Here is an 11,372-nt window from a genome sequence, read left to right on the forward strand (position 1 = left end):
CGAAGTATTTTATTTAGTCGTGCAAAATCAAGCACACAACATCTAAACCCCTGTGTTTAACAGTATTGTTTGTGTGTGACAGGCAGAGTACTCCGAGCTGGTTGAGACACTTCTCTCGAGTCAGAGGGATGCAGGGATCTACCAGCGCCTTGCCGATGCCTTTAACACACTCACGGCCAGCAGCACACCTCCAACCATGGATCGCAAGCAGAAGGTGGCCTTCCTCAAGAGCTTAGAGGAGTTTGTAGCAAATGTCGGAGGCTTGCTGTGTGTCAAATAACCACTGTCTCCAGCATTTCTTTTATTATTCTGTACTCCCTCTCGGTTCCACTCACCTCTACCATTGAAACCATTTCTGCCATGCCAAACTAGAGAAGCCTGGCACCTGCACTGTTGAAGCAGAGCATTGTTTGTCCAAGGTCGTTTCAGATATTGCTCACTTGTCCTTGGTGGCAGTCTAACGTGCAGAACCAGTGGAGGAACTTGTGGAAATGCGGAGAGGGAATGACTTCTCACACTCATCTCAATCCTAGCTGATCAACAGCCACAGTGTTAGTGGGAGGTTATCAGATGGAAATATATATATACAAAGGGTAGGGGAGAGAGGAAGCCTCTCTGACGTTCCCCTACCCATTCTAGACACACATTTACTTAATTCCTCTCCTTGAGTGCCTTTGTCATGTCTCGGATCCAGCTGTGTGTACAGCAATGAGTAGAACTGTGTCTTACAGCGAAGCTACCATCTCTTCACCAAAACCTATCTGCACTTAAAGCCTTTATTTTTGAATTTTCTTTACTGGTAATGTCTCATTTAAGTGTATTTCACACATGGCACCCTCACGCTGTAATTTTCAGGGTTGCACCATTTTACACATTTGTTACTAGATTTGTGAGTGTTTTATGGGTCATTGGCATATAAACAATTATGCATTACCGGACTGCAGGTTATTGGTAATCGTACTGATTTGCAGACATGTTTGTCTCATGAAGGCAGAAAACCAACTGGAAAAAGTGTTCTGCCTTTATTCATTTCATGAGGTATGCTTAGTAGACCAGCATACCCCAGAAAGTACATTCATGTCTTTGCTTATTTGGTTCATAGACACACTATTGTCCACTGGCATTATTTAAACCAATGCCCTAAGTCTCACTGGGCTAGAAATGCTGGTTGGCTGATTACACATTAAGTTGTAGCGCATGTAATATAATTGGTTTGGTCATTTTGCTGAAATGATGGCTCAGCTTCCCATTTAATGAGCTCACAGATGACGGGAACAGGCTGTTGGTACATGATGGGTAGAGGAGACAAGAAAGCTGCCCTATCAATACAAAGAATCAAGCCATTTCATGTCGTGTATATCCACAAACCAATACAGTCACAACACACAGACACTAAATTGTTACTTAATTCTGTCTGTTAAAAAATCTCGCTGATTTTGAATACAAGGCTGTGGGGAGGAAGTGGATTTTACACTGTTTGGCCGCTAGGGCTTGCTGGGTAACACCTGACCAACCAAAGCCTGACTTCAAATATATTTTTTTAATTAACTTTAGCCTCTTTCTCTTGTCTCATCATTGTGCTGTTGTTTTGAACCAGGAGCCTCAATAGGTTAGTAGGCCTTAACTGGTTATGATTGAGCTTTTGTTTACAAATGGATTATCCTGGTCCAGTCTAACCAGGATTCTGTATCTGGTGTCCCTTTACATTTAACTCCACAGTAAATCACCAGTAGACTCCTGGGTAATTATTCACATGTGGAGGGCTAAATCTGTTTGGTTTGATTAGTTATTGCTGCCTTTGTGAGGCTTTAGGTACAATTGTTGAACTGGGGGTAAATTTTGGACACTAACCTGCACATTTTTGCGCATGTATTATAAGGTTAATCCCCAGTCACTTTTCATAGTCCAGCAAAATATTACATCATACAGGCAGGCTTTAATGTTATGATTTTCATGATTATTGTCCTTTAGTAGCACATATAGCATTATTGTAGCTTATTGGACTTCAAATGGTTATAATGTTAAATAACCAAACTAAACTGCATATTGCATTCAACAAATAAGGAACGATCTCCTTGGAAGGAACAATATCTAGAACCTTCTAAAGCAGTAGAGCTACAACCCCTTATTCATGTTTATACTGTTAGATACTTCAAGTGCAGATTTTCTTTGCCATAATGAGAGAGAGGCCTTTTTACTGAACCTAAAATGTGGAAGACCAGTTATGATGAGAAACCAAATCACTTTGTGTTCATTAAAGGTGTACATATATGTTTAAAAACAAAAAAGACTGAATTTTTATACGAATGTAAATGACCGTCATTACAGTTTTTTATGCTCTCACCTATTGTTAAAAGGGGCAGATTTTTGTTGCTGTTTTGTATTTTTCCCCATTTCTCCCTGACTAAGGTTGTTCTGAAAGCCATTACACATATATCTGATCAAATAGCCATTTCCAGCAAATCCATGAGCATCTGGAAGATATTTGCCCTTTGCTATTGTTTTAAATATTTTAACCTCATGGTGCATCCAAAATACCAATGTTGTGCTGTAGCAATAAAATACCAAAACATTTCTTTGGAAAATATTTTTTTGGAATACAGATTCCTTTCCTTCCTTTTTCCATTTGTTTATAGCACTAATCCAGTTTTGAATGCCTAAAATGTAAAATAAAATGTACAGACATGGATTATATAAATTAATGTGTGTTTTTTTTTTTTCTTGAATTCTATGGTGTAACAATTAAGTAAGGTGCTATGATAATCATAAGATGCATTATTTCAGGCTACTTAATTTCATGAACATGGCAGTCATTTTAATGTCACTTTTAGGAGAACCTGCTCGTTCGTCAAAGTTTCAGTCATTGTTTTCATCAAACAAATCCCATAACAGTTTCTGGCATGCTTTATACTTCTGATAATCTCGAGAGTTATAATGAAGTGACAATGAGGTTGTAGGCAAAGATGTGTAGGTAAGAGAGGTCAGAAGAGAAAGATCAGATTGGCTGCAGCAGACAAGTAGGCTAGTAACAGAATAGCATCTTGGAACATGTAACACATTAAACCTTGAGACCAACAGACAACAGCACATGTCACATGATTTCACTACACATGCAGGAAGACAAAATTTCAGGACTACCACTTTGTGCCAAACTTTGTGACAAAGACAATTGTCAGGCAGTTCAAACACAATGTTTCTTAGAGCAAGATTTCATATAATTTAGGTCTTTTACCATCTACAGTTTGTAATATCATGAAAAGATTCAAACAGTCAGGAGAAATCTGCGTAAAGGTACGTAAAGGCCAAGGATGGAAACCGTGTCGTGACTACTTTCTACAACTTAACATAGATTGCCACTGCATTTAGAAATGCCACCTGAAACTGTATTATACAAAGAGGGGCCTGAAGTCATCTCAGATGGACTGAAAAAAGAAAGATGGTGGAAACGTTATTAAAAGTTATTAAATTAACACTATAGAAAATTTTTTAAATGTTCTGCTAAAGAAGCAGACTAAAACTTAAAACGTGAATCAATATTTTTATGGCACCTTTTATACAACAGCGGTTCAAATTGGCACAGGGACCACAATTAAATACATAAAGCCCACAAATAGACCACTAAAAGACCACAAATAAAGGAATAAAAGGAAAAAAACATCAAATAAAACGATATACTTAATTAAAATTGAATGAATGAATACATTAAACGTCAAACATCAAGCAATATTTATATGTTCCGTTGCATGTATTTGTGTTATTATGGGAGTTTAGAATTATCTCTGACGAGGGTTTTTTTTGTTTTTTGTTTTTTTGGGAAAAACAAGTACCGTGTCTGAGGAAGCAGATTTACCCAGTATAGTTCAGCATATGTTAATAAAAATAGTAATAATAATTAATTATTACATTTATTTTGGTTTGTTGGACGTATGGACTATGTTGTATTTAAAGTTTTGAGACTGTTTGTCCCTCTACGTTTGCCGTACTGCGCTAGACGTGCTATGGCTACACTACACGGCTAGCTAACCACTACTACTAAAACACGTGAGACTTGCATGGTAAGTGTGTGCACCTTATAGTTACAGATATACATATACATATAGATATGTTTTAAATGACAGTCGTATTGTATAATACAGTCTTTATTTAAAAGAAATCGATACAGCTGTATCCCTGCTGCAGTGTTGTTAAAAGAACAGTTTAGCCAAGTAAGTATGCTAATAAACTAGTGCTCTATTTAAGGTACTTGGTCAGGGAAGAAAATAGAAACAATAATATAAACAATACTTCGTGTTTAACTAAAAACTGAGAGGAACAGTGGTCGCAAGTTACTGTTTGACATAGAGAGGTGGATAGTATCTAACTCCTCAGAACAACTGCCACTATAATAATTCTTAAATTTGATTCGTACTTCCATGATCCAGTCTTGACGAAACATCATAAGCTTCATAAAGCTGTAATTTATAGCAGGGCTGCCTCATTTTCTTATTAAAGCTTAATACTTAAAAAAAAATTAAAAAAAAAAAAACATAACTTGGTGTAGGGAGCAAAAAAATCTGGACAGGTACTACAGGGTGTCCCTAAAGTCTGGACACATAGGCAGAATGCATATTTTCAATACAATTTTCACCAACATTTTATTTCATTAAATAACATCTTCAGTGTGTTTTCCAGTATTTGTGATGCCATATGTGTAAGACGTATGTGTGTGTATTTTAGTAAACATATATAGTTAGTGATATTTCCCATGTGTCCAGACTTTAGTGACACCCTGTATAGTCTGAGTCAGCTGTGTGTTATATGTGAATTTTCTTTCAGGTTTCTTCAGTGGATTATGAGTGACAGTGATGATGAAGTCCCTCAGCTCTCAGCTGCTACTCTTGCTGCACTGCAGGAATTTTATGCAGAAAAAGAAGCAGGACACACAACTGTTAACAGCAGCTACACTGTGGGAGCCATCAAGGAGGACTGGGTACAAAAGTTTTTACTTACATGCACATTGAATAATATAGTAGTTGATGTACAGTGGATTCAGAAAGTATTCAGACCTTGATTTGTGCACTTTGTGTTGTGGATTTGATTTTAAATTGATATATAAATGACTTGCTTACCCACACAATCACCCATAATAAATATTAATTAATTGTACTTATTTATTAAATAAGTTAGTTATTACAAAGCTTCTTATTCATAAAAGTATTCAGACCCTTTGCTGTACCACACCAAATTGTAGTCAGGTGCATTCTGATTATATCTTTATCTAGCGTATGAGCCAGTTTTGGTACAGCGATGAGACAGCTTTACGGTTAGCTGAGGAAGCCATACATCATGCGGGGAAACGGGGAAGGTACGTTTTAATATATGTAATGGTAATTATTGTAATTATTTTGCTTATTCTTTGTTTTAAGTAATTAAGGGCAGTAGAAATTGAGAGCCATATATGGAGCTTTCATGTCGAAATGTGGCTCTTACAACTATTTATTATTTAAATACATTTCATTACAATTTTAGTAGCTAATGTTGATCTTCTGGCCTACTGTCTTAGGTCAAAAGAAAGTATTTGTTTGAGTGGTAGGAATATTTTTGTTCATAGTCAACAGTGGTAAATGTCTGTTATGGCAGAATATATGTTTAATTTATCCAAATTTTAGTACTGTCAGTCAACTAACCTTGCTAAATTTGCTGGTGATTTTCAATGGGTTTACAATTTTGAAATGAAGGTCTTAAATAAAGGACAACAAAGGTTTTTCTCATTGTAAAATATGATAAAGGATTTACAGTAGATTTACTTCAGATGATGGGTGTGTGTTCATTTGCCTTTAAAACAAACTATATTTTTGACAATCATATACAGCTTAACAGTAAGAAACCAAATAAGTCAGCAACAGAATAATGAAGCTCTGTCTATGACCTGCAGAATAGCATGTATCAGTGCGCCCAGTGTCTACCAGAAGCTAAAGCAGCTGGGGTCAGAGAGGAAAGATGAGTCTTGCCAAGTGTCAGCTGTGCTGTTTGAGTTTGACCAACGATTTGCTGCATATGGCGATGAATTCATTTTCTACGACTACAATAACCCGCTGTGTTTACCTGAGGATGTCCTTCCACAGAGCTTCGACATTGTTGTTGTAGATCCTCCCTACTTGTCAGAGGAGTGCCTGAACAAAGTAGCACTTACAGTAAAATACCTCACCAAGAGTAAAATCCTGCTGTGTACAGGTTAGTAAAGATAAGCACACAAACATCTTGACTACTTGCTTAAAAATTACTCCTTAAAATGTATTATTACAATACTGCAACTTAATATTAGTTGGCAGAAGTATATATTTTAATTACTTTCATGTTGCACTTTTAAGCAGAGTTGTTCCATTTTATATTGTTACATATAAAGTCTTAAATGTAAATGCCTGCATTCACTTTTTTGTCTATTCTTCTAATTTCAGGGGCTATCATGGAAGAACATGCAGAGAAACACATGGGTGTGAAGATGTGCAGTTATCTACCAAAACACAATCACAACCTTGCTAATGAATTCCGGTGTTATGTTAACTATGAATTAAGTCTTCTTACTTAACGGGTAGGTTTGGATTTGGACCTAAAAATCTGTTTGATGATTTTGAAGTAACTCCAGGTTTAGATCACTGAACATCCCAATGATCTAACCATATTCATGGGTGTCTCTGCTGTTGACACTGGACTGAATTATCACACCTTAATAGAGTAAATTCAGATTTACCAATTTGTAGTTTTTATTGAGGTAATCACAAAATATTTGCATATTGTAAATACTGTGTGCCAGGCTCTAGTCACTAATAAAAAAAAGTTTGCTAACATTTAATACAATTTACATCTTTATATTGCATCTTCAGTGGAGATACAAGCATGCTTATGAGATTAATATGGTCATTGAAATCTTGCATTCTACTGTAGTATACAGAAGCCAGTGGGAAGGATTGGTGCTAGAAATTACACAACATACAGTAAACAAATACATAAAACTGTAATTGTAAGCCTTATGGTGGTAATTTATGCATCACGCCACATAACTATGAACTGATTACGTAAAACAGATTTAGTTCTATATCTTGTTTTAGTTTTTAGCTTGGTTGACTGACTACACTTGAGGTAAATGATGTATTGACGGTCTCAGGGCTGTAGCTAATAAAACCATGGTGTGGCGCCACAACACAGAAGAGCAAGCTTCAAGCACACTGAAAACGATCCTCAGAAATGTGCAAAGATTAAATGTACATGTGAAATAATTTTGTAAGCTTTATTATGGCTGGTTGGTTATAGCCTGTGCTAAACAAATACCACAACTTGTACCACATTTTCCTAATTTCTAATTACATACATCTTAGACCTATTAAATAATTATTATTTTTATTCATCACATGTCTGCCTACATTAAACATTTCCTTGTTTGTTTACAGCAAACATTTAAATTGCAAAAGTTGCAAAGTTCTAGCATCATGTGCCAGATTACTGTTTGCTTCAAGGGTAGAAATCATCATTCTTTTCTATTTTACTTAATGGCACATTGACTATTATTAGCATTAAGCTCTGGTTCTAGGAGTGTGGTGCCTCGAAAACAAAATTGTACATTTATAACATTTGTCTATAAAGCTACCTCTGCACTGATAACCCCCAGTTTAATAGTGTGTATGTCTGTTGTAAATGTGCAAGAATAAATGTTAAACTTTTTTGCATAGTGTTGGTAAATGGGTGCAAAGCCTTGCAAATGTTTTTGTTAATACATAGTGCATCTGAATTCTAGTTTTTAGGTTTTTTCACTCTTTTTGATTTGGCCACAGCTCCTTTAGAGGTCTGGTTATTGCTCGGCGTTCTCCTCTCACTCTTTAACACTGACACACATGTACAGCCCACTGGTAAAGACTCATAGCTCTCTGTGTAGGAAAGGCGGCCCCCAACACATGAGCCTGAGCGCCGCAGCACAGACATAGGGACAAACACAGGAGCACTTCGGTATTCATTGCTTTCCTCCCCACTTGGTCCTGTCAGGCAGCCCTTACACAGGCAGTAGGCTTCAGGAATAAACCGAGGGTAGCGAGCTGCATCGTGGCTTATTCTGCATTTAGGAAAAAATAAAACTGTTAAAAATAAAGACATAAAAACATCCATTGTAGTGGAAAAAACTATTTTGTTTACCTGACTGCTGTAAAATATGTTTGGGTTGGCCCAACGTATACAGCAGCTTTCTTTTAAAGTCTCTTTATTTTCTTGAGAGGCTCAGCCAATGCCCAAACTTAATCCTTCAAACATCTGTGTACAGACCTGAATATTGCTGTTCAAAGCATCCATCCAATCTGAATGAGCTTAAGAATATCCCATGAAAATGGGATAAACTGTCAAAACCCAGACTACAGTATTCTCACGTTTTTACTCAACAATCTATACTTAACATAATAATGAAGTTTTAGCAAACCTCTTCAGAAAAGTATTCAGACCCTTTGCTGTGGCACTCTAATTAGCTAAAACTGCCTGTATAAAGGCTGTGAATAAAGTCTGTTAGTGTGCTTTAATGACCACTAATATTTAACAGGTCTCAGTTAATTGGGTGCATGTCTAACAGTGAATTGTCCACATCAGATTGCCTCAGTGCTGGACTGAGTGCAGTGACAGCTCTGGAGTTTATCTGAGAGATCTGTCACCGTTACTTAACAAGAATAATGGCTTGGTGGAGAAACTGATAAGCTTCATAACATTTTATACTAATTACATTGCATGATTAGAATTATTTGTTGTATAACTGTTATTTGAAAAGGTTAAATGATGCTTAATAAGACTCTTTCACATATAAATTATGCCCACAGTATATGACACCCTGCCAGCAAGCACATCTGTAATGGAACAACAGAACGTAAAAAAAAGTCTGAAGTTTTCACAAACTTGTAATGGACATTTATGTCACGGTAGCCTTATTTTAGCAAATGTTTAATCGGGTAAGAAAGTGTCACAATCACACCATTTTACCTGGAGAATTACTGCCAGATAAAAAAGGTCATACACGACTTAATGTCCTACTTTACTTCATGGAATTCCGGCCTATATTTTAATATTAATGCCAATGTTTAAAATAACTCTAGCATATATTACTGCAAACGTTTTTAAATGCAAAGACTTAATTAACAATTAAAATTCGGTGATTTCGTTGAATAAATAGTCATTAAAAATAAACATGATGATTTAAAATGTACTGTCAAACCTAACTATTGTTGGCATTCTTAAATAATCACTATTAGTTTAAATAACTGCGATGATGTAAGAACTGACAGGCCTAAAAAGTTACATCATTCTCTTGTTGTATTTCTTTGCTCAATTTTCTCCCCTTCACCACAGAGCATCTTACTGTTCACACAGACCTAGATAAAAGAACACTTCTGTTTATAGGGTGCATGTACAGTGGTGATGAAGTTTTTTTTTGCAGTGTACCTGTAAGCCCAAGGTGAAAGGCTGAGTAGGTTGACCGGGATGTGGGACCTGGTGTCGGGCTGAGGGCGACCACCTGATGGGCAGCTCAGGTTGTGGGTTTCTGACGCCAGCTGCAGTGTGTGATGGAAAGCGCTGAGCACTCCAACAGAAAGGCGACCGAACCGCTGCTCCAAAATCTCATCAGGTAAATCCGCACAGCGTCTGCGGTTCCCCCTCTGTCCCCGCGCCTCCGAGCTCACCAACAGCAACAGCAGCACCGACACAACACCGCACCCCGGCATACTGCTGCTACCCACGCAAACCAGTCTGGCGCCACCCAGTCACAACTTCAGTCCTCTTTTAGATTACAATAACAGCACTGCTGTATAAAAGGCTTCCGAGCAGCGCTGCGTGCATGTCCAGCTTCTGTAGGTCGTTTCTTCTCTCTCACTGAGGGTTTTACTGCTCCTAGATGGATCCTCCTTTAGCTTCTGAGAGTTTCTTCTAAAATATTGTGAAAGGTGTGTCGTCAGAGAGCTCGATCCACTTAAACTGTCCTATTCTTTACTGAATCGATGTAGAGTGACAGTTCTCGTATGGCCGTGATTTTCCGCTGTGGTAAGTTCTTGAGTTTTTAAAGAGACTCGGAGGATCTTGCCTAACACCGCTGCTTAGTGTCTACTCACAATGAACTGGGAACATGAACACTAGTTATTTCACTTCAATTTTATAAACCAAAACATTTTAAACCATCAACATGGCTATAAAGACGCCAGATTAATTAAGATAAAAGTTAAATAAATTGTGGTAAATGGTCTTAGTTGATATACAGTTGGACAACCATTCATTACCTCGTTCATTTCTCAGACAGAGAAACACCACAATATGAATAAATATAAAACTTTTTTGCATAGTGTTGGTAAATGGGTGCAAAGCCTTTCAAATGTTTTTGTTAATACATAGTGCATCCATGGCTGGATTACTGACCGGGCCAGTGGGGCCAGCGCCCAGGGGCCCAAAACATTTTGGAATGCCTATCAACATTTATGATACAATATATTTTTTATTTCCGAGGGCCCTCCATTTTAAGGATCCTCTGACTATTAGGGACTTTGACCCCAGGGCCTCTTGGGGGCCCTAGCCATGCTTTTGGGCCCTAGCCATGCTTTTGGGGGCCCTAGCCATGCTTTTGGGCCCCTTATGAAAATGGATGAGGCACTGCTCTGACTTCGACTTCTGGCTATTAGGGGTCCTAGGAAAGAGGGGGGCATATTTTTAGAGGGCCCTGGTTATGAGAGCCCCTACCAGGGGGCCCTAGAGAAGAGCAGGGCATACCATTAGAGGGCCCTTGATCACGAGGGCCCCTGCTATGGGGCCCTTGACTTCCATAGAAGTCGTTTACCATGGCTCCTTGACTTTCTAGGGACCTACAAATTGCCAGGCAAGCTACCATATTTCATAACAGACGTTTTGTTGCAAATATGCGATTCAGGCCCTTACTTAATGTTTCTGAATTTGTATTGTTTCAAAATTATTATGTTCAATTTCTCTTAAGCGCAGAGACACAAATTAATTTAGCAATTTTGCAATTATTTAAATTTAAGACAAGCAATTTCAAGCAGTTTGAATGCATACACACACTTAACTGAGCTATCTGATGTTCTTTTCATGCCTGACAATATGTCCAACAGTGAGCTCACTTTAAAGGCTAACTCACTCGCTGCAGCATATCCTTCAGATCTGAACATGAGCCTGGCAGATGAATTGATACAATACAACTCTTTGCCCAGGGGCCCAGACTATCCTTAATCCGTCCTTGAGTGCATCTGAATTCTAGTTTTTAGGTTTTTTCACTCTTTTCGATTTGGCCACAGCTTCTTTAGAGGTCTGGTTATTGCTCGGCGTTCTCCTCTCACTCTTTAACACTGACACACATGTACAACCCA

At 37.8% G+C, this 11,372-nt stretch overlaps 3 protein-coding genes across 3 annotated transcripts in view; 2 read left to right on the forward strand and 1 right to left on the reverse strand.

The window, feature by feature from the left end:
* Positions 1 to 792, forward strand: part of xpo4 (exportin 4) — a 38,237-nt gene extending 37,445 nt beyond the window's left edge. The window contains exon 23 of the mRNA XM_063005581.1: positions 83 to 792. Coding sequence (XP_062861651.1) covers positions 83 to 280 — 198 coding nt within the window. The 3' untranslated portion in view covers positions 281 to 792. The remainder of the gene's footprint in view (positions 1 to 82) is intronic.
* A 3,168-nt stretch (positions 793 to 3,960) lies between these two features.
* Positions 3,961 to 7,699, forward strand: eef1akmt1 (EEF1A lysine methyltransferase 1). Its single transcript, XM_063006137.1, has 5 exons — positions 3,961 to 4,055; positions 4,816 to 4,969; positions 5,262 to 5,344; positions 5,915 to 6,213; positions 6,438 to 7,699. Exons 2-5 carry the CDS (start codon positions 4,832 to 4,834, stop codon positions 6,566 to 6,568), a joined length of 651 nt encoding a protein of 216 aa, XP_062862207.1. The 5' UTR covers positions 3,961 to 4,055; positions 4,816 to 4,831; the 3' UTR covers positions 6,569 to 7,699.
* Positions 7,700 to 7,706: 7 nt separating this feature from the next.
* il17d (interleukin 17d) lies at positions 7,707 to 10,878 on the reverse strand. The gene is made up of 2 exons (XM_063006138.1): positions 9,448 to 10,878; positions 7,707 to 8,083 (listed from the first exon to the last, which is right to left on the reverse strand). Exons 1-2 carry the CDS (start codon positions 9,726 to 9,728, stop codon positions 7,768 to 7,770), a joined length of 597 nt encoding a protein of 198 aa, XP_062862208.1. The 5' UTR covers positions 9,729 to 10,878; the 3' UTR covers positions 7,707 to 7,767.
* Between the last annotated feature and the right edge of the window lie 494 nt (positions 10,879 to 11,372).

The sequence above is a fragment of the Trichomycterus rosablanca genome, chromosome 12 (assembly GCF_030014385.1).
Source record: "Trichomycterus rosablanca isolate fTriRos1 chromosome 12, fTriRos1.hap1, whole genome shotgun sequence".
Taxonomy (NCBI): domain Eukaryota; kingdom Metazoa; phylum Chordata; class Actinopteri; order Siluriformes; family Trichomycteridae; genus Trichomycterus; species Trichomycterus rosablanca.

What these genes read in the sequence shown, in the direction of transcription:
- eef1akmt1 (XM_063006137.1), top strand. Translation starts at nt 4,832, where the DNA reads ATGAGTGACAGTGATGATGAAGTCCCTCAGCTCTCAGCTGCTACTCTT. An exon ending in GAGCCATCAAGGAGGACTGG is followed by an intron (nt 4,970 to 5,261) that starts GTACAAAAGTTT and finishes ATCTTTATCTAG; the next exon opens with CGTATGAGCCAGTTTTGGTA. An exon ending in TAAAATCCTGCTGTGTACAG is followed by an intron (nt 6,214 to 6,437) that starts GTTAGTAAAGAT and finishes TTCTAATTTCAG; the next exon opens with GGGCTATCATGGAAGAACAT.
- il17d (XM_063006138.1), bottom strand. Translation starts at nt 9,728, where the DNA reads ATGCCGGGGTGCGGTGTTGTGTCGGTGCTGCTGTTGCTGTTGGTGAGC. An exon ending in CTTTCACCTTGGGCTTACAG is followed by an intron (nt 8,084 to 9,447) that starts GTACACTGCAAA and finishes TCCTAAATGCAG; the next exon opens with AATAAGCCACGATGCAGCTC.